Source organism: Sinocyclocheilus grahami, unplaced genomic scaffold (genome assembly GCF_001515645.1).
Source record: "Sinocyclocheilus grahami isolate Dianchi unplaced genomic scaffold, SAMN03320097.WGS_v1.1 scaffold594.1, whole genome shotgun sequence".
Lineage (NCBI taxonomy): Eukaryota > Metazoa > Chordata > Actinopteri > Cypriniformes > Cyprinidae > Sinocyclocheilus > Sinocyclocheilus grahami.
This window is the reverse complement of record NW_015505773.1, coordinates 258,055-282,174: the sequence shown is the minus strand read 5'-3', so window position 1 is coordinate 282,174 and position 24,120 is coordinate 258,055. Positions and strand designations below refer to the sequence as shown.

The window sequence follows — 24,120 nt, the reverse complement described above, 5'->3', positions numbered from 1 at the left end:
TCATACAGTGGACTACCAGTAAAATTTATACAAATTTGGGTCTAAAAATTATTCAGACCGAGTCTGGGAAAAATTGAATTTTGACAGCATGCCCAGGAGACCACAGGCTGTCATTAAGGCTAAAGGTTGCCCGACAAAGTATTCATAGTTGTGTAAATACTGTCATACTAACAGCTGTCTGAATAATTTCTGGTTGATTGTAATCTATTACATACCTTTGTTTCAAAATTATCTAACATTATCAAGCTGAATTTGTTCTGACACAGTGTAACTCTGAGTTCTTGTCATATGTTATTACCATTTTCTAAACTATAGCGAATAAACTGTGATAATGTGAAAAATGTTGAAGGTGTCTGAATAAATTTAAGTTTAACTGTATCTATTTGATAAATTAAGTTAACCAACTAACATTATACATACCCTTTTGGTTTCTGTACCCAATATTTAAAATATTTACAAATGCAAGAAAAAATATCGGTATCGGTACTCGGTATCGGCAAGTACCAAAAATAAAAGTATCGGTATCGGGCGAGTTCTGGAAAAAGTGGTATCGGTGCATCCCTAATACTTTCGGAGGGCTGTGTTTTAAAGACAGGATGTGTAGTGTAGGTTAGCAAAATGATGAAAGTTAGAAAAACAGCTTTGCTTACAGCACCTTTGAAGGGATAGTTTACCCAAAAATAAAAATGTGGTCATCATTTACTAACCATCATGTTGTTCCTAACTGACAAGACTTTCGCTCATCTTTGGGAAACACAATATTACATAAGATATTTTTTAATATCCATATGGATCAAGTGGTTTAATCCACTTTTTTTTTAAAAGAGATAATCTATTTATATGAAAAACGGATTTAAAGGGTTAGTTCACCCAAAAATGAAAATTCTGTCATTAATTACTTACCCTCATGTCGTTCTAAACCCATAAGACCTCAGTTCATCTTCGGAACACAAATTAAGATATTTTTGATGAATTCTGAGAGCTCTCTGACCCTCCCATTGACAGCAATGTAATTACCACGATCAAGGTCCAGAAGCGTAGCAAGGAGATCGGTAAAATAATCCATGTGACTTCAGGGGTTCAACTGTAATTTTACGAAGCTACGAGAATAAGTTTTGTATGCAAAGAAAACACAAATAATGACTTTATTCAACAATTCGTCTCCTCTGCGTCACCTTGGTGACATTTTGGAGAGCATCCACTGAACGTAAATAGCGTATGCTATTCTGTGTCAGCTGCAACACACGGATACGTTTTCTACGTTGTTTACACTTTGATTTGAACGAAATCAATGAGACAAATTGTTGAATAAAGTCTTTATTTTATTCTTTGTGTACAAAAAGTATTACCGTAGCTTCGTAAAATTACGGTTGAACCCCTGAAGTCACATGGATTATCTTACCGATCTCCTTGCTACGTTTCTGGACCTTGATCGTGGTAATTACATTGCTGTCTATGGGAGGGTCAGAGAGCTCTCAGAACTCATCAAAAATTTCTTAATTTGTGTTCCGAAGATGAACGGAGGTCTTACGGGTTTAGAACGACAAGAGGGTGAGTAATTAATGACAGGATTTTCATTTTTGGGTGAACTAACCTTTTAATTTAGGCTTTCGTTAGCATACTATACACAGAACAACAAATAAATAGAGCTCAAACATGGTAAACATGAAAACTCAAACTAGCAAGATGTACGAGAAGCAAACCTCATTGGTTCTTGCGGGAACACAAACATACTAGTTTCAGGAATAATAAATGAAGATGTGAGAAAAAAACGGTCAAGCAAGCACGACTGATATTCCGTTTACCATATTTGGCATGGTCTATGAATGTGTGTCAAAGTGCCTAAACTGAATCTGCTCATCACATAAAGAGATAGAAGAACTTGGAGTAAGCTGCTTAAATTATACTGTATGTCTTTATGAACACTTTGAGACATCAAAGTTGTGGTGGCATGGATTTTCATATAGAGGGAGAGAAATCCTTCTTCATTAAAAAATAAATCTTTTATTAAAAGTATATTTATTTGTGTTTAGAAGATGAACGAAATTGTTAAGGGTTTGGAACGACATGAGGGTAAGTAACTGATGACATAATTCTCATTTTTGGGTGGACTAACTCTTATGTACAATAGCTTGGCTCTTATGTACATACCTGCATTTGCATATTCACATAGTCTATAAATCAGGCATAAGCCCTGCTGGGAGCTGCGGTATGATCTGCCAATCAGATCAATAATGATGAAAGAATTCCCAAACTGAGATGCCGAGGTGAGCACCAGTGAGACAGGAAAGAACACACTAATCTTTGTTTCAAAGAATGCGTTTACTCTACTGGGCACAAAGACACCGCAATGCCAGGATTAATTTAGACTTATGACAAGTTAGAAGGCCCTAAAAAGGAGTTTTCAGCATCCTCCCTGCTCCAGAGCTCAAAGGGGAAATGGGTTTGTGCTGTGCTTTCCAGCTCAGTGAGCAGTTATCCGAATTACACACCTCCAAAAAGACTCCTTTATGTTCCACTAGCATAAACCCCTGGCTCTGGAGCCAACTCCCATCCCCCTCTCTCCCGGGATACTGTGAGTGATGTATTTGAGAAGGGCAGTGGGGGGAATGGGGGGACTTGGAGGCAGGAGAGAGAGCGGGAAAAAGAATGAGCAAGTGAAGCAGAGACTGAGCCAGAGAGAGCACAGTAAGAGCCTTTCCATGTTAATTAATACACGCTACGCTCTGGCACTAATCAATGTGACGAAGAAACAAGGAGAGCAAAGGAGTAATTACTGTGTGGCTAGGAAAACCAGGAGCCAAGCAGCAAGAAAGGAAGGCCAAAAACCAAGAGTTTTACCTGCTTTACCCTTGGCCTTCCTGGAGAGAACTTCCTCTTTGAGATGGCTGGCTTCCCCATACCTATCTTGGGCGTAAGGGGAAAGAAGTTGGTGTTGAAAACACTGGGGCTGTATCCAGATGAATTCAGGCCATGGGTAGGTGTCTGGTTTTGAGATGTCTCCCTTGGCGAGGCTTCAGTGGAAAATGGGGACTGGGTCAACTTGGTTGAGCCCTCAGAGGACAGTCCTGGGGAATGCTTCAAGATGAGGCTTTTATCCTCAATGGGAGAGCTGAAACTGGAGAAACTGTGGTCGCTGACAGGTGTAGTGTCCATTTCCACAGTAGGACTGCACTCTGCAACCAGTGGGACACTATCCGGCTCAGGTAAAATACAAGTGACCTCAGGATCTGCCACCTTCTCTCCGTGCTGTCGTTTGTCTTGCTTCTGTCCCTGCTCAACTTCCTCAATAACACTCTGGGCTTCTGGGACATTCGTCATCCTTTTATCCGTCATACAGGAGGGGTCTGAGGGACAGGCATCCATGGGTTCTTCCTCTTGTGCTCGAGAGTGTTTGGGGGAAGTTTCTTTGGTAGGCAAAGCAGGAAGAGCTTTTGAAACATCCACTTCAGGTTTATCCTCTGTAGCATCAGACAGTTTATCCTCCGTTTCCTTCCCCATTTCCAAAGCACCAATGAAGCTGTGCTCCTGGTTATGGTCTTCATTTGTGGAAGAGGTCTGAAAGGAGAGGGAGGGTACACCTACTAAAGTGGAGGCGCATGGAGGAGGCTCGGAACCCTCTGTCAGAGTAACAGTAACCTGGATCTCCTGGGCAGGTTCAGCCGCTGTGCCAAAAAAACAAACTTCTAAGGCATTTGTGGCTAAAAAAAACATTACTACAAATCATTATGCACACGTTATGGACAACATTATCTGACTAAAAGAAAAACTTACATGACAGGAACTCTTCTGGCACTGTAGGAGGTGGACTAGTACTGGCCTCTGGCTCCAACGCCACTTCCCCCTCAGCCTCATTTACTTCCTCAACAGCCATGAAGACATCTGGATAGGAAAGAGAAATGTTGAGTTGCACAAGGAAACAACTAACTATTTACTATTCTGAACATCTACAAGGATCAATGAAATTACATTCATTTTTTTCAAAAATACTTTAAAAAGGCAATTCATACTTAAAGTAACATGATATATATATATACACAGGTGCATCTCAATAAATTAGAATGTCGTGGAAAAGTTAATTTATTTCAGTAATTCAACTCAAATTGTGAAACTCGTGTATTAATAAACTCAATGCACACAGACTGAAGTAGTTTAAGTCTTTGGTTCTTTTAATTGTGATGATTTTGGCTCACATTTAACAAAAACCCACCAATTCACTATCTAAACAAATTAGAATACTCCATAAGACCAATAAAAAACATTTTTAGTGAATTGTTGGAAAGTATGTTCATTTACTGTACATGTACTCAATACTTGGTTGGGCCTCCTTTTGCATGAATTACTGCATCAGTGCGGCGTGGCATGAAGGCAATCATCCTGGTAGATGGCTGCGTTGACTGTGGACTTCAGAAAACACAGTGGACCAAAGTCCTCTATTCAGATGAAAGTAAATTTTGCATTTCAAATCAAAGTCCCCAGGGCTGGAGGAAGAAAGGAGAGGCACAGAAACAGATGTTGCTTGAAGTCCAGTGTGAAGTTTCCACAGTCAGTGATGATTTGGGCTGCCATGTCATCTGCTGCTGTTGATCCATTGTGTTTTCTGAAGTCCACAGACAACGCAGCCATCTAATTGAATTACTGAAATAAATGAACTTTTCCACGACATTCTAATTTATTGAGATGCACCTGTATATACTATTTTAATAATATTTTCTTTGAATTCACATGTATTCAAGGCGTAAGGAAAACATTATTATTTTTTACACCAATGACATTTTTTGTTGCAAATTGTCTTTATCTTGGATTCTATTGTCATTGACTTCCTGAATTAAAATAAGTTGCTTGTGTTTGGTTGTCAGAACTCCAATTATCTTTGCTCAAACTGCATCACAACATGCACCAAAAAATCTGACACACAGAACACTTGACCACCAGTTGGTAAACTCCTCGAAATAATGAAACAGCAGGTAGCCTAGAATCTTTATCTCCATGCATATATATATATATATAGTCTGTATACTTTTTTTGAGAGTTTTATTTGACTTATGCCACAGAGCAGCACTGCTAACTTATTACATGTTCAACTGTCCTGATGCAACCTGGGGTTTAGTGTATTACTCAAAGGGTACAACAATTTTCTAACCCATCACAACAAAAATTAGGCATCTGGACAAATGTTCAGACAGAACATGAAAATTAGTTACAGTATATTCAAAAAGTGACCACTCACACCATCAATCAGATGAGATGCAAATGATTAGAACTGCTTTGGTTTGACAGAACAACCATTTTTCAATCCTAAATCACAACTAAATGCATAATTTATCATTCGGTGGCAATCAAAATAGTGTGATTGCTCAGAGAATTAAAAGAGCAACTAAAAAAAAAGACATCTTATTTTCTACTATTAATAATCAGCATTTTCTATATCTATCTTACACATCGAATTCGACAGTGTTCTATTTTCCCCCTCCTCTACCATACATTTACGCTTCCCTCACTGAACAGGGAACAGAAATACTTCAGCTGCCACTGCAGCCCATCGTGCCAGTCATCACCATGACAACATATTTATGAGCCCTGCTCTTGTAAGACACTGCTGAGATTGTCTCTTACAGGGCACTCAGAAATGAATAAACAAACACGAGCCATGCTCTGCACTCTTCATTAATCACTCATACACAAGAATCCAGAATAACTGTAAGAGCAAAAAAACAAACAGTATTCTAACGCCTACATGTGCAGGATTTCAAACTTCAAAATATACATTCCCACAACGACGAACAAAATTGATAAGCTGTAGGTTGAACGAATGAGAACCCACTAAAACAAAACCATAACTATGTTTTGTTTTTTTATGTATTTAGTGGATTCCAACGACAACGGGAAAAAAAACAGATCATGGGACACTGTTGCTTAGCCGATATAAAGAAGACTTATATAAATAATGTAATAGTATGTTCCTGTGGCTCAGTGATAGAACATTGTGTTAGCAGCGCAAAATGTCGTGGGTTCGATTCCCAGGGAACACGCATACTGGTAAAAAAATGTAAAGCCTGAATGCACTTTAAGTCGCTTTGGATAAAAGCGTCTGCTAAATGTATAAATTATTAATTATTATTATTATTATAATGTCACAGACATGACAATTTCTGAATAATTTTTGTAGTTTAGTTTCAATGAATTGCCTGGGAAGAAGCTTAAAGTGAATGATATAGTATTTTATTACATAGCATATCAAACTAACTTGTTTTAAAACGGCAAGAAAATCCTATTTTGTATGACCACCTTGCGTTGGCAATGTAAACCCTTAATCTGAATCTAATCTGGGGTGTAAGAAACAGTGTAGAGCCATCAAAGACTCAGGACAGAGCAGCCATCATTCAGAGTGCTAAAGAGAAGTGAGGTTGGTTGCGGTGTCCTGATAACGTCTCCACACTTACAATCCACTAGCATCACAGGGAAGATGAAAGCCTCATTGGTTTAGAGCTCCTAGCTATTATATATATAGTCTGTATACTTTTTTTGAGAGTTTTATTTGACTTATGCCACAGAGCAGCACTGCTAACTTATTACATGTTCAACTGTCCTGATGCAACCTGGGGTTTAGTGTATTACTCAAAGGGTACAACAATTTTCTAACCCATCACAACAAAAATTAGGCATCTGGACAAATGTTCAGACAGAACATGAAAATTAGTTACAGTATATTCAAAAAGTGACCACTCACACCATCAATCAGATGAGATGCAAATGATTAGAACTGCTTTGGTTTGACAGAACAACCATTTTTCAATCCTAAATCACAACTAAATGCATAATTTATCATTCGGTGGCAATCAAAATAGTGTGATTGCTCAGAGAATTAAAAGAGCAACTAAAAAAAAAGACATCTTATTTTCTACTATTAATAATCAGCATTTTCTATATCTATCTTACACATCGAATTCGACAGTGTTCTATTTTCCCCCTCCTCTACCATACATTTACGCTTCCCTCACTGAACAGGGAACAGAAATACTTCAGCTGCCACTGCAGCCCATCGTGCCAGTCATCACCATGACAACATATTTATGAGCCCTGCTCTTGTAAGACACTGCTGAGATTGTCTCTTACAGGGCACTCAGAAATGAATAAACAAACACGAGCCATGCTCTGCACTCTTCATTAATCACTCATACACAAGAATCCAGAATAACTGTAAGAGCAAAAAAACAAACAGTATTCTAACGCCTACATGTGCAGGATTTCAAACTTCAAAATATACATTCCCACAACGACGAACAAAATTGATAAGCTGTAGGTTGAACGAATGAGAACCCACTAAAACAAAACCATAACTATGTTTTGTTTTTTTATGTATTTAGTGGATTCCAACGACAACGGGAAAAAAAACAGATCATGGGACACTGTTGCTTAGCCGATATAAAGAAGACTTATATAAATAATGTAATAGTATGTTCCTGTGGCTCAGTGATAGAACATTGTGTTAGCAGCGCAAAATGTCGTGGGTTCGATTCCCAGGGAACACGCATACTGGTAAAAAAATGTAAAGCCTGAATGCACTTTAAGTCGCTTTGGATAAAAGCGTCTGCTAAATGTATAAATTATTAATTATTATTATTATTATAATGTCACAGACATGACAATTTCTGAATAATTTTTGTAGTTTAGTTTCAATGAATTGCCTGGGAAGAAGCTTAAAGTGAATGATATAGTATTTTATTACATAGCATATCAAACTAACTTGTTTTAAAACGGCAAGAAAATCCTATTTTGTATGACCACCTTGCGTTGGGGTGTAAGAAACAGTGTAGAGCCATCAAAGACTCAGGACAGAGCAGCCATCATTCAGAGTGCTAAAGAGAAGTGAGGTTGGTTGCGGTGTCCTGATAACGTCTCCACACTTACAATCCACTAGCATTTTTATTACATAGCATATCAAACTAACTTGTTTTAAAACGGCAAGAAAATCCTATTTTGTATGACCACCTTGCGTTGGCAATGTAAACCCTTAATCTGAATCTAATCTGGGGTGTAAGAAACAGTGTAGAGCCATCAAAGACTCAGGACAGAGCAGCCATCATTCAGAGTGCTAAAGAGAAGTGAGGTTGGTTGCGGTGTCCTGATAACGTCTCCACACTTACAATCCACTAGCAGCACAGGGAAGATGAAAGCCTCATTGGTTTAGAGCTCCTAGCTATTTTTAACCCAGGCGGACAAGTCACAGTCTAGAGAATGTCTTCTCCTCCCCCAGACTACACAACCTACACCTAACAATCTACATACCTGCATAAATACATCCCCTTGTGTCTCCTGCAGTTAAAAGACTTTAAAAAATGAAGGACATCAGATATGTTGAGCTTGATAATTGTGATAGGGTGTTTCTGTGACATAAGTCCAATCACTTAGAAAATTGCACACCTGAAATGACTTTTCCTCAACAAGCCACACGATTTGATGTGTCTGGACTTACCAACTCTGGCCCTCGAGGCCAACTTTCCTGAAGAGTTTAGTTCCAACCCTATTCAAACACACCTGAACAAGGTTGGAGCTAAACTCTGTAGGAAAGTGGACCTCGATGGCCAGAATTGAGAACCCCTGTACTATACACAGTACGTACTGCACAAATATGCAGGATCATTTACGCACTAAAATGTAATAGTTAAAATGACGGGTTTGATGATCTACAAATAAGCAGGAACGATAGAATTGGTGTGCTTGTCTTAAATCAAACAGTTGTACTGTTGAATTATATAAATGTATTAACTGTGTTCACTGGTAAGATGATAATATTATTACAATATTCACATAAATAAATAACATTATAAGTTAAATGAATCTTTAATTTGGTATATTTTTGTGTTTTATCATTTTTCTCACACTTCAAATACGGAGGGTGGAGGAGAGAAAATGTCAGCCCTTCCTGCAGACTGGGGTGTCTAACCCATCATCTTTTTTTTACAGAATCCAAAAAGCTCCCACATTGGCGAGCTAATATTTCTCAGGTGCAGGTAGAGTGTCATACCTTCATCTGTCACTTCATCTCAGACATGATTTTGTACAGCAGTAGTAGCTGCACACTGCATCGTCATTGTCTTCTTTTTTTTATCCATTTTATGACAGGTGTCAACCAGCGGTTAGGTGCACTACTGCCACTTACTACATTGGACTGTCATCCAGATAGTTACAGGAGTTGGATTATTTACAATATTATCATATATGTTATAATAACATGATATCGATATTTCATTTTTTGAATAGTGTGACAACTTTAAAACAACATATAAAAGCAGTGTTTTAAAGGCTTTTCTGTTCCGTTTTGCCACTGGGAGAAGACAAGAGTTCAAGAATAGTTGAGCTGCCCAGTAGAGGCAGCATGTAAAGAGGCCTCGGGGCACCTCAGTGGACATCTAGAGTTCAAACAAGAGGAAAGGCCGCTGAGGTCATGAGGCATTGATGTGCAATGACTGCAGTCCGACTGAACAGACAAGGAAGAAGAGGAGCTCAAAACAAGATACTGACACATTCCTACTCCAGAGAGCAGAGAAAGTATGCTCTCTGGCTGATTCTGCACACTGATGCTGGGTTTCAAACATCTATTATTGCTGATCGGGTGCGCCTCAGGGTTTGCAAACTCCCATAAGCCCTCGCTCTGACTTCACTCATCAATACTCACCTGACAGTGTCAACTGGCAGCGTTGCACACTGCCTGGGAGCAAAGCAGATGAACATAAAGGATTTACTATTCCCAGTGTGGGTATGACATCAGACAGGCTCTAGCCTCCAGCCTAACAGATTAACACTTCATAACATCATGACAGAAGCAGATCTCAAAGCAGCTATGCAGCAGCTACAATCAGCAATTTGTGCACCAGCTCAGGTGATTGTGTTGTTTGTGCACTGGGTCATGTGAGTAAGAGTGACTGTGGTTCTTTTCAGCCGTGTCAGGATGAATCACTGATGGCATCACGTATCCATGGCAACAAAAAACCTTTAGATTGGTGGAGGAGTCATTTTACTGCACCGTTGGGAAAATACCCCCTCCCTCTAACATGTGGCCATAAGACCAAAGAGCTTCTATAATTACTATAAATGTACTAAAGATGTCAAAATTACTTTTACTTTAATGCCAAAACAACACTAGGGCCTACAAGATTACCCCTTTTTAATAGTCAACCAGTCATCCACAAAAGTACCCAATTAGTCGATGGGTCAATGTTTACCACACGTGAATGGATTAAGACATGAAGTGAAGCATCATTAATCATTGGACTTGCAGTTTCTGGCAAGTCCAGCGCTGAGACTGTCAGAAGTAAAATCATGCATATTCCCATTGTCACCTTCATGCATTTTGAATTGTCATGAATGACCCAATCGCCTCTGGGCAACACTGGATTATTTTTATTTTTTTTCACAAGAATTTCAGTTTGAACACTCCAAATGAACTCCTTTTCAGACACACGCAGCACATGCAGGACTATGTGAATGGTAAGCATTAAGCACGCAAGACTATCTAATTTAATGGGGAAAATTTTCAATAAATGGTTGCCAAACTCACATTTAAATAACATTAACATCAACAAAATCTGACATATGTCCTGTTCACACAAAGAAAAGTGCACAAATTTGGTGATCAAATTTTCATTATAATGAACGGCTGTTAATGCATCTTGTATGTATTCAAATGTACTCAAAGCCTGTGCCAACCACCTTTCTGGAGTCTTTACAAAGATCTTCAATCTTTCACTGACATCAGCCATCATACCACCCTGCTTAAAATCAGCCACCATCATCCCTGTTCCTAAAAAAGCAGTCACCAGCAGTTTAAATGATTACAGACCGGTTGCACTAACACCAGTAATCATGAAGTGCTTTGAGAGATTAGTCTCACAGCACATCAAAACCAGCCTTCCCCCCACCTTTGACCCACACCAGTTTGCTTACAGAGCAAATAGGTCTACAGATGATGCCATCACCATAGCCCTTTACACTGCACTTAACCACCTTGAACGGCAGGGAACCTATGTAAGAATGCTCTTCATAGATTACAGTTCAGCGTTCAATACAATTATCCCAGACATTCTAATCAGCAAATTATCTGAACTGGGCCTCTCCCCCTCCATCTGCACATGGATAAAGGACTTCCTCACAAACCGCCCACAAACTGTTAAGCTCGGCCCCCACCTCTCCTCCACCATCACGCTCAGCACCGGCTCTCCACAAGGGTGTGTATTGAGCCCTCTACTCTACTCCTTGTACACATATGACTGTACTCCCACTCATCCCACCAACACCATCATCAAATTTGCAGATGGTACCACAGTGATCGGACTCATCTCAGGAGATGATGGTGCATATCAAGGTGAAGGCCAACGTGCAATACTATAAATGGTCACTCTGATTGCTCAATGTGAATATCAGGACTCAGTCACTTGTTGTATTTACTCGTAAAATTGTACTGTACAGTCTTATAGTATTTATTGTCTGTGGTTATATGTTTGTTTTTCTAACACCAGTCAGGAGTAGTGCTCCTAATTTCGTTGTATACAGAAAAATACAATGACAATAAAGGCGTTCAATTCAATCTGTTCAGACTGACACAAACATTCGCATGTCGCCAATGCAACAGATTTTTTGCACGGAGAGGTGTTCAAACCTCTCCTCCATTGCACTGCGAATAAACCTGGTGGTGTTTGAAAACATACACCACAGAGAACATACAATTCTGAATATTTGTTTGAAAACATGGAAATACTGTTTGACTTCTCTGTGACAAGAAAGTTGTGCAGCACTGTTTTATTTACAATTGTAACGGAGTAACCGCTGTATTTCAGCTTTTTAATAAGTGCTACCAACTGTCATGCTTGCAGCCCCTCTGCAAATTTTCTTTTACACATTGACGCACTGATTTTATGCACTGATCGCACATACATTTGGCTGAGAAATCACCCCTAAAAGATAACTTAAATTCATTATTGTGTTAAATGAAAAAAGCATAAAACAGAAATTACAAAACTTAGCTTTAGAAAGAAATATATATATATTTTTTTTTTATTTTTTTATTTTTTTATTATTTTTTTTTTGGGTGAACCATCCCTTTAATTAGTTTTTTTTATTATTATTAATATGTATTTTTTCCCAGATTTTTTTTTTAATATGGAAATATTATTGTTATTATTTTTTTTAATGAAATGATACTCTAACTAAAACTGCCAGTAGGTGGCGGTAAATGTCTTAGAGCACGCCACTGAGTTCATTAATTTGATTAGTTCAAATGGCTGATTCATTCAAGAATGAAGTAAATGGCTCTCTTTATGAATGGGCTATTGAATCATTGATTCATTCTTCATTTAAAACACGGATTCATTCAGAAAGTATGCATTGCATGGAGACGCACAACAGTTCTGCTGTGGCTTTAATAGGTAATATTTGCATTGGCAAAATTGAGCAAAAACAGACAACACCGTGTCTAAAATATAACACAATATTACGTTTTTATTTATTGAACTGTTGTATAAAATCAATATCACATTTGCACTTGTGTTATTTGGCACAAGTCTTAAAACACCTTATGAAATGTAAGATGACATACATATGTCTTAGAGCAGGGTGGGTGCATTATTTGCATTAAAAACTAGAGTAAACTATGATCTACAACTGTAGTTAACACAGAACCAATTAACTACTTGTTGAAAAAGAAAAAAAAAGAACACTACTACATTAACTTATATCTGGTATTTAAGTTTTGTCTCAGTAGTCAAGTCAATATATTCAAGCCAGCAGAGACAAAAAAAATATTAGTATGTACCTGTTATGCATACTATAATAATTATAGTCTCCAGGAACAGGTGAAAGAAGTTGTGAAATTTCACTAGTAACGCTAAGCTGTGAAAATTCTGGTGTCGTGACAACCCTAGTATGAACGTGTGCATGTGTGCACTCAGTGTGTGTTTATCAGGAAGTGGGGGTGTGGTAGGGTTGGTTAACAGGTGGGCGTCTCTGTCTTGATTAGAGCTGTCTCTCTTGGGGGCCCAACAATGGGATGATTGCTTCCTCTAGCTGCTGGCAGTGGCCCAGTGCATTGCTGCTGGCATGACTGGCTTTTCAAAGAGCCCTTTACAGCCGGGTCTTATTGTATCCTTTTCTGCCAACCACATGCCAGCATATATCAACTCCCCACCACAGGCAGAAAAAAATAATTGGTAATAAGCTGCAGTTGTAACCACTGCAAAGGCACACGAGAAATTCATTTCTTAACCATCAGGCTACAGGAAGAGTTCATCAGGGGTTAAAGCATAAAAAAATCCTGAGCCTGAACTTTTTCCCGGGGGTTGGGGGTTGCGGAGGCGGACACATACACAGGGTTATTTGGCAAAAAAAAAAAAAAGAACATTATTTGAAAATTAATTTCCTTGAAACTAACTGGTAACGTATCTGCCATTGCCATTAGCCATTGACAGGCTCAGACTACAGATTATGGTGGGATATTTGAAACAGCAATACCATTGTAACCACTGCAAAGGCACACGAGAAATTCATTTCTTAACCATCAGGCTACAGGAAGAGTTCATCAGGGGTTAAAGCATAAAAAAATCCTGAGCCTGAACTTTTTCCCGGGGGTTGGGGGTTGCGGAGGCGGAGGCGGACACATACACAGGGTTATTTGGAAAAAAAAAAAAAAAGAACATTATTTGAAAATTAATTTCCTTGAAACTAACTGGTAACGTATCTGCCATTGCCATTAGCCATTGACAGGCTCAGACTACAGATTATGGTGGGATATTTGAAACAGCAATACCAAGAAAGTTTACTCATTACAATATGGTGCAAACACATGTGACATGCAGCACATGCAAAGAATGCAATAACTGGGGCAACTTTAACATTTGAAAGGATACTATGGCAAAGTTATCGCTTTCCTTATTCAAACTGATTATTTTTTATGAATATATGATTGACCTGAAGAATGAAAGCTATATCATACACTTGGAAAATAATGACTTTCATCACGCTCATATACACTAGGGGTGTGACAATACACTTAGCTCACAAGGTGAGACAAAATGCCGATACTTGGTTCAATAGAACGAGACCATGTTTTAATACTTTAAGAAATTTTCAAATGACAAAATATTTGTCTTTTAATCACAAAAAGTAAAACAATGTAGTTGTATTTTGAAATGTTTTAACTAATCTAAATATGACGCTAGATGGAAATCTTTGACCATTGCGCCTCGCAACTTTTTCAATGTGTCTCGCTCGAGACCCAGGCTTCTTTTCCATTCATCAGCTGCGCCTCTGTAATTGAATACTATTATGCGCGTCTTGTGTTAATAAGAGCAAAAACTTCTGATTAGGGTTGGGTATCATTTGTTTTTTTTTCGATTACCGGTGCCAAATCGATACTTTTAAAACGGTTCCGGTGCCTAAACGGTGCCTGAACCAATACTTATTAAAGAATAGAGAAGGCTAGTGTTAGAGGCTATTTTTTCTTTATAAATAAAACAAGTAGTTAGAATAGAAACAGAATAGAGAGTGCAAATGTTAAGAGGATCAAGTTTTTTAATTTAAAAAAACAAGCAGATAAAATTAGAAGTAGCATTAGAATAGAGAGTGCTAGAGTTAGAGGGTCAAACGAATATGAAAGAAATGTTTTTTCAGCCGTTTCTTGAAAAGAAGAACTCAGCTGCTTGGATTGAGCTGGGCAGGTCATTCCACCAGAAGGGAACAGTTAATGTAGAAGTCCATGAAAGTTTTATCATAGGTAGAATGCAAAATGTTTTAATACAAGCATCTCAGTCAAATGTAATTTATGCAATATTTCAAACCTTTAACCCACTTGGGAAAATAAACCCATGGCAACAGTTTAAAAGTAGTTCTGTGGAAAAAAAAACGCGGACTTGGCAACCCTGCATCCAACAAGAGCTGCAGGAGTTAGCTTTCACTGATCACAGGTCGAGAATAAGGAGAGATGACTGCCAAGACCATGCTGGAATATTTGCTGCTCAACAGATTCTGAGCTCATTGACAAAAATCTGATCTTGTAAGATGTGCTCCCTTTACACAGAGTGCGTGTGATCGCGAAATCGAATGTGAAAGTAAACAGCCAAACGCTCATTCAAAAATATTTAAATACACCGCATCCTGAGAGCGGCGGCTCCCTGATGCGCCAAAATTATATACAATATTAGAATGTTTAAAGGAGTGGACACGAAAATCACGGGAGCGAAACACATGTTGCAGGAGCAGGCGGCAATGGACAGAGATTCAGTGGGAGCGAGATTAAGAAAACAGATGAATCCCGGACATTTTGGGCAATTAAGAAATCACGGCCCGACACATTTTTGTAGGTCCAAAAAGAGGACATGTCCTGGGAAAAGAGGACGCATGGTCACCCTACTCTATAATCTATTGCTAATCGATGTATTCTTTTTAAAGTAGCATATGGAACATATTTTCTGCCTCATTCTGTGACAAGAAGCCTCATCAGATCACAAAAGGAAGCATTTGACTGGTGTTGTGGAGTAAAAAGGTTATAATTTTCTCTTTTGTTGGACAACAGGTTTAGAAATGTGAATACAAGGGAGGTTTAGCTTTAGGCATTTTAATTTAAGCATGTTTAGCTTAGTTAACGGAAGGCTACCTGCTGCCATCAGAGCAAGTGTAATTACTGCATTCATGCGCTCCTTGGATGCTCTCATTTCCCGAGTTGTGCTTTTAAGTTGGAATGGAAAACAACATGGACACTCTCGTTACTACAAAGATGTGTTTGATTTGTATTATTAGAGCTTTCTGACTTGAGTTCACATGTATTTTCTCAGTCAGGAAATTATTTTTCACGTGCGGTGCCAGTGATGATGCTTCTTACGTCCATTTCGGAGAACCGGAGGAAATATTTCAATCGATCACTCAGGCATGGCACCGAAATGAGGCACCGAAATCTGCGTTCTGATTCGGTTCTAGTACATACCGGTTAAATAGGTACTGGTGCCATATTGGTACCGGGTTTTGGTACCCAACCCTACTTCTGATTGGCTAGTAATGTTAGTTTTGTTGAGAGTGAAAGCTGTGTTCCTCTCATACATTGGTAGGTGCACTCATGAACTCGAACGTGATATCAACAAGTGTTTTTAAATGTAGGAGTTTTTAAATGTAGGACGATTATCTTTTTTTCCCGCAGCCAAACGCAGCATGCCGGAGATCCGGCATGGTGCCGGAGAACTTTAAGCCCTGGTTCATTCTCATTACAATTCCTAATAAAGGGCCCAAGGAAAATAAGATTTGCTTTTAGCTTCCAGGGTCTTGATGATAGGTCACCAGCTGGGTCTCTGAACACAGGAAGCTGGTAGGTGATTTATTTTCTTTCTTTGGTTGCAGTTTTTAGAGAGATTTGTAGTGTGCAACAAAAAAATAAAATAAAAATGTCTTACCCAATTCTCCGTGGTGGACTCAAAAACTGGCCATAAAGTCAACATGAAATGGCATCTGCAAGCCATTTTACTTCTGTAATGTGATTTATTGCAAGGTAAAAAAGAATAAGAAAAAGTGAATTGACAAAATAAGTGGATTGGTGGACAGTCAAGATTACATTGACAAGCACTTTTCCCCCTTTGAATAAAATGTACACTGTAACCGAGGCCATTTTCATTTCATGCTAACTTCACATTGTTTTAGGGAGGGAGAATGTGGTCCCTACATGACACTAAAAAATGCATTCGCTCATTTAGGGCATATTATGAAAGATGTATTAAGATGTGGCGGTGGCGTTTCTCAACCTGCTCACACGCTCAGGTCTCTGGCTGAACTGACAGTAATGTACAATCAGTAACAGCAGAGAGGCTCAAGCATTACATCTTTGTCACACTCAATGCAACACCCTCTGTAAAAGTCATGAAGAGTGCTTAACATCACAAGAACTGGCCTACAGCACTCACAGAACAGCAGTCGACAAAGTAAACAGCAAAAATAAACCTCAACATAGCAGGAAAATAGTACAAGCTAAAAACATGGAGAGTAGATTTTTAAACATTTAACTTTAATATACTTATTCCATGGTAGAACTGACTTGTATTTTGTAAAAGAAATTAAAATATATGATAATAATAAAAAAAGGAAGACTAAAGAAAAAAAAGAATCTACACTTTTGCTGAATTAATTTCTCATCACATGACTGGTGAAAGAAAGAAAGAAAGAAAGAAAGAAAGAAAGAAAGAAAGACAAATACAAAATATTTTTATTAGACATGTGTATAGACATGTTTAATTGTGTACTAAAATTGTTGACTGTTATGATCAAGTGGTTAGCACTAAATACAGGTGCAAATGTGATCCGATAAACCATATCAATTTGAAGGTAGTCAAAAACATACATAACCACATATTATCTGTTGTGTAAACATTGTAATTTGATTGAGATAAAAGCTTCAGTTTATTTAAATACTTTTTGTGCTATATCAATACTGTAAGTAAGACCTTCTCTTCGAAATCTGATAACAAGTGGTGACAGGAGATGAATTTGATAGGCAGGTTAATGCCAGGTGTAAAACTGCAATCTGTCCCAGCTGACCACCTCTGATTGGATGACCGGACACAGATGCAGGTGTAAACAGGGTCTTTGTAGTGGAGCAGTATGTCCAGCCTCCAGAACTCTACAATACTGCCAACTGAATGGATAACAAACCCATCCTGAAGAAAAAACATACGGTTCTTCAAAGCGCATAAAAGGATTCAGTGTGTGTTTTCGTTTTGTGATCTTAATATGTTAATTATTTAAGTGAAAAATATTTTGTGTAGGCCTATTTATTTTATTATTTTTATTTATATTATTTTATTCCGTTTTTCTTTGTTTTCAGAAACTTTTAACAGGTCACAGATACTCGTCCATTCTGTTATTTATTTAATACTAATTTAATATTCAAATCTTCTCAGTTAACGGTTAATGTTCGGATAATGAGCAGCGGTTGTCAGTTGGGAAAATTAAAGGGGTCATATGATGCGATTTCAATTTTTTCTTTCTCTTTGGAGTGTTACAAGCTCTTGGTGCATAAAGAAGATCTGTAAAGTTGCAAAGACTAAAGTCTCAAATCCAAAGAGATATTCTTTATAAAAGTTAAGAGTCAACCACTCCTACCTAAAACGGCTCGTTCTAACACGCCCCCACATACCTACATCACTATGTGGGAAGATTTGCATAACGCTGCCCAAATGTTCACGCAAAGAAAGGCGGCGTAACTTTTATTCTCGCTGTAGTATTGTTGCAGCCGCCACCATGTTGTGGAGACGCTGTGTGTTTCGTTATGAAAGCGAAACTACTTTGTTTGGCCTTCCAAAAGAAGACACAACTAGAAATCAGTGGTTAAGTTGTATTTACAACACTGTTCCGGAACAGTTTAACCCAAATATTCAGATGTGTGCAGCGCATTTTATGGAGGACGAGGACGGTTTCCTGGGAGAGTAGCCTACAATGCCGTCTACCGTCAATACCGTGTCTATAAAGTGGGTCAATTCCAACTTTGCAAGGACAGTCTGGCGCTTCTGACTCACAGCCTGTAAGTATGTTTTCATATTTAAAGAATTTGCCACTTACGATTCAAACGCGAGTTTTGAGCAGTGTAGAGTAGCGCTTGTTTGTCGTTTCTCCGATCACAAATGCAGACATGGTTTTATGTTTACGTGGCGCGATACGCAACGCGTAAAAAGACAGTATAAGTCATTATAATCAGTAATTATGTCCCCACTGGATGCAACAAATGCCTCGTTTACAATGAGTTTGAATGTTTTTGAATCGCGCGCCGGGACACGTCATCACAGTATGGTAAGGGTCGTAACATTTCAGTCACACGCTTGAGGTATTCGGCCAATCACAATGCACTGGATAGCTGGCAAATCAGCGTACACCTCGCTTTTCAGACCGATGAGCTTTGTAAAAATCGACGCATTTCAGAAAGGCGGGGCATAGAGGAGAAACAATAATGTACATTATGTGGAAAATAATGTGTTTTTTTAACCTTAAATCGCATAAACACATTGCATTACACCAAATAAACAAAATAATGTTCTTTTTAGCAACGTCATATGACCCCTTTAACCAAAATGAGCATCCCTAATGCAGAATTTTCTGAATTTGTCTATCGGTTAATCATAGTCTTTGAAGCCTGCAGAGAATAATCAGCTATTATTCATCAACACTCACTGAGTCTTCACACAAATAATGGATAACAACACCTGAGACTATATTGTCAGTATTCAGGTTTGTACGAATAATGTTATAAAACAGATAGCTCTAGTTGGTCAACACAGACATGCTAAAATACACAATATAGTAACCGCTATGATGTGAAACATCCCTTCCCCATATAGCAGCGTTTACATGTCAGGGATTATATCTTCAAGCTCTGTAGTAGTAATAATACTATGGCAGTAGTATTAATGTCATGTGGTAGAAACTTGTCAAATTGGGTACCAACATGAACAGTCACTCCTTTAAACCATGAACAAACTAAGATAAATTAATGCAAGGGAAATACACACACACATTTCACTTGCAACAAGGATGACACTTAATGAATTTCCTTAATAAAATAAAATTTTAATGGAAATATGTGTCATACTGTTATTATGCAGAATCAGTTTCATTAAAGCAACAGGTCACTTGAGACTCATTTCCTACCTCTTACAAGTGCAGCAAGAGTGTTTGTCCAGAGGGTGGCCAGAGTCCTGATTCTGCCCACAGATGAGGCAGACCAGCGCTGAATCACGCTGCTGTTGACATCCTTCACACATTACACCATTAGATGACCACTGGCCATTAGGCCTCATGCCACACTGAGCACACGTTCGGCAGTTCTGCAAAACACAACACACAACTCACTGCAATCTCATCTAATGCACTGTTATACAAAATGATGACTGCAAACTCACTATATTTAAAACACTGCAAAGTAATATGCTGTAACATGACAGTGCAAACAATAAAATCATAAACGGACAGCGCTCCCACTTGTGTGACAACAGAGACACCGTCTGGGATATGTGACACTGGTTCAGGTGCCCTAATCCATGCAGGGCTTTTCAGAATGTCTATTTCAGACTGAAAACTACACATGAGAGTATGAGATTAAGAGTTTTGAGATTCTGCTCAAAACTCACTTTGTATTTGTTTGCATTAACATTGTATTGTGGTTTTTGTATATAATAATGCATAAACACATTATATGTGGGGTTTTTTTATTACACTGGTTTATTATCATGTAAACACATTTTATTATTATAAAAATACCACAAAATGCATGAAAAACACATATAAACCATTTCCTATCGTAATCATATAATTCTTAGCTTCATGTTTCATCATAGTTATAAAGAGACAGAACACAGAAGTTTATGTCACTGGAAGGTGGGAAATATGATCACATAACACTGATTGATGGATCTGCAGGTCATCAATCCCGTAAGAGAGAGAGGCAGACAGTGGTTGAAGCCACTTCGCATCAGACTGCATAATTAATGGAAAACAAAGAGAAATTATTTTATCTAAAGATAAGAAGTAAATGTGTGAATACATCAATATTTCCCTTTTGGACTTAAAGCCCTGATGGATGTTGTGTAGCAACGCCCTGTGATCAAAAATGAATGGGAGTAAAAGCAACTGAATATGTACAGGTGTGAGTCTCGTTATTCTATTCCAATTATCAATAACTACAGATTGATTTTGAATTCCTGACAGAAATGTTACTGTAAAAGCCGCCAAAAAAGAGCCTAACAAATAAATAGCCTAATATCGGCGATATATCCACCAGTGGTTTTCAAACAGATCTATTGGTTATATATAAACACACTACCGTTCCAAAATTTGTATCTGTATCATTTACTAAACTCATTTGATTAGTTTCTCCTTTCATTTAGAACTTGACAAAAGAAAAAAAAAATTAATAAAAAATTAAAAATTCCTCATCTTGATTTGTTTCGGACATGTCTCACTCTGTATTTTCACACTAATCCATATAAAGTAAAGCAGTCATGCCAACATGTATGTTCATGCCAGCAAATATACATAAATATACTGTATAATCTGTACAGTGGTGTAAACAGTATTGCAAATTCTACCAGTGCATTGTATTGTTGCTGTACTGCGGAGACCAACTGCTTCAAGTATTACAACGAATGTTAAAAATTGTTTAGAGTTATTTGACAACAATTTACATCTGAACAATGACACTTGAACCTAACAACAATTGCGAACTACAAACTTTGCAGGTTCTCTTAAATCAATTTGGATTGAGCGCCAACATAATTACGCCTCTATAAAGCCTCAAAATCATGTTCATCAGTCTGCACCAGCACTCAATAGGAGCAAAGCACCAGAAAATTCCATGTCAATTAAAAAAATACATAAATAAAGGGCACTTCAAGCTCATCAAGAGCAGCATTTCAGCCTGCTGAAGAGGGGCAAGTATCAGCTCTAATAACCACCCACAGACCCTAAGCAAGAAATCCAAGCCTTTCCAAGCCTCTGATGATGGACATACTCCTGTGTTGAATCCTGGATGACAGGTGGGGCTTCTTGGCCACCTCCACAAAGTGACTGGAGCAGTCTGAGAGGGATCTGCGTGTAATTTGGTTCCGCTTTTCTATTCTTTCACATAAGCAGGATATTTAGGGGTCTATTAACAATCTGACTACAAACATATTTTAGGAAAGTATTGTTCATGGACCATCTGTTGCTTCAATGGACACTCCCATAGGGCCTTTGACAATCTTAAGTGGGTTTTCAAATTGTAAGAAGTGTATGTTATGTATGAGACGGTTTCCTTACAGGACTTTTACAACTTGAATATTTTCAGAATTACTTAAAATGCATTGAGCTTTTTACACTTATCAGTCTTGACTTATAGTTAAGAGTGTACTGCACCCTCTGATTCAATTAAGACCATCAGTCAAATATTTTTTGATTCAAATCAAAGTTTGTTATATTCCGATTCATCTGGGAGCGAACTGGTTTGGTTCACAGTTTAAAATCCCTATGGAGAAAATACATGTGGAAAAATACACAACTTCTATAGTCAAGAACATCTATTCCACAACTCACTCATGCAGCTCAGTCTTTAAGGAGAAGTGCATCGAAACCTAGCACAGCATGCACATAAGGAATAATTAAAATAAAGTGTTTTGGAGGTAATGAATTCATCACGGTGATTCAATCAAGCTCCAGCATTATTCCAGAGGGAATATACAGTATGCTGGTGAGATGAAAACCAACACACTCTTCAATCCCACAGACCAAAAACACACCAAAAAGAAAGAGGTGTGTGTGTGTGTGTGTTGTGCGTTACAGGCTCAAAGTGGAAATGAAAGCACTGTGTCACTGTATTCACAGCAGGCCAGCATCACTGGCACAATGCTGTTTGTAGTCCATACACAAATTCAAGCTTACCTTGCACCTCCAGCCATTGGTGGGTATTGTGTCCATGATGGGCTGCAGGCAGAAGGTATGATAGCCTTTATCACACATGTCACACACCAGCATCTTGCTGTCATCCCCTGGGTTCCTACAAAACAGACGGGGAGAGAAAAAAAAAGATGAAAGATACTACAGAAGTCCTAAGAGGCAGGGGCGGACTGGCCATCGACATGGCTGGTTCATCATCAAAGAAAAAGTGTCAGATTAAGTGACGTTGACGGCTGACAAAAGGGGGTGCTAAGGCAATCTATTTTTGCTTATAAGAAACCGAAACTGACGCGAAGGAGAGTGGGCTCGTGATGGCAAGCAAAAGACGTGAAGATAAAGGCGGTTGGGAGAAGCTAAAATGAAAAAAAAGTGAACAGTTACATCGGGTTACCTTTGCCCACCTCTCTCACTATAGAGCATAGTAAAATCCCAGGTTCGAGCGTCCACTGCTATTTATCACGCCGCATTGTCTGGCATGAATATTCCATTAATTCATAAAGAGACAGCAGCGATTCTACAACGGATTACATTTGAGAGCTATTGAGTTAGAAAATAAGAGTAAAAGAAGTAGCCACTAAGGTGATTAGTCTGATTAACATGACACGCACAGACATGAAATCAAATAAAAATCTAATCAAATTGAAGAATTCTGTTGGTTTCTAGATTCTAGATTTATGTTCATCATTGTCATAGTATACATTTTGCATTCTGCTCTTTTTATGTAGATTTCAAGTATTTTAGTTCATACAATAATACATTTATTTCAAACCTCTGTTGAAAACAAAAATAGAAAGCATCACATAATTTGTAATGGTTTTACTGGTTATGATGAAAATTGTATTGGTTTAAATGGAAACTGTAATGGTGCCTGTTGGTCTCTACTGGTAACTGGCCACCTTCTAGTCATGGCTTTTGTTAAAACCACTAAATCCTAATGTAATATGTCCCAAAACACACTACAGGAAACCATTTTTAATGGTTTTAATGGTTAAAAGTTGATGGTTTGTAATGTTTGTAATGGTATTTGTAGTGGAAATCATTAGAATGATGGTTTCTATTGTTTTTGTCAGCAGGGTCACTATGGGTTTTGTGATGTTATTTGCCATAAATACGATAGGATTGCTGTAATATTGTGAGGTAGTTAGCGTTTGTAGTTGTGGTGAGCCTACTTGGCAGAAAATCCAGGGCCGCTTTTTACTCCCAGTACGTCCCTGCTAAGAGGCCATGGATTATGATGATTTGTCTTTCTTGTTTTCTCATGATCACGACTTAATTATCTTGTGATCTCGACATAAAAAAGATTCTTGTGATTTCGTGATCTCGAAATAACAAAAGTATTTTTCTCGTTATCACGACTTATTTTTTGTGATCTCGACATAACAAAAGTTGTTTTCTCGTTATCACAACTTATTTTTTGTGATCTCGACATAACAAAAGTTGTTTTCTCGTTATCACAACTTATTTTTTGTGATCTCGACATAACAAAAGTTGTTTTCTCGTTATCACAACTTATTTTTTGTGATCTCGACATAACAAAAGTTGTTTTCTCGTTATCACAACTTATTTTTTCTGATCTCGACATAACAAAAGTTGTTTTCTCGTTATCACAACTTATTTTTTCTGATCTCGACATAACAAAAGTTGTTTTCTCGTTATCACAACTTATTTTTT

General features: G+C 38.1%; 1 protein-coding gene across 1 annotated transcript in view; it reads right to left on the bottom strand.

The window, feature by feature from the left end:
- The window catches only part of LOC107557235 (histone-lysine N-methyltransferase 2C-like), a 123,374-nt gene that overhangs the window by 61,242 nt on the left and 38,012 nt on the right, over positions 1 to 24,120 (bottom strand). The window contains exons 9-13 of the mRNA XM_016240582.1: positions 22,435 to 22,549; positions 19,672 to 19,847; positions 3,946 to 3,947; positions 3,775 to 3,882; positions 2,842 to 3,665 (exon numbers count right to left, since the gene is read on the bottom strand). Of these exons, the coding sequence (XP_016096068.1) occupies positions 2,842 to 3,665; positions 3,775 to 3,882; positions 3,946 to 3,947; positions 19,672 to 19,847; positions 22,435 to 22,549 (1,225 nt within the window). The remainder of the gene's footprint in view (positions 1 to 2,841; positions 3,666 to 3,774; positions 3,883 to 3,945; positions 3,948 to 19,671; positions 19,848 to 22,434; positions 22,550 to 24,120) is intronic.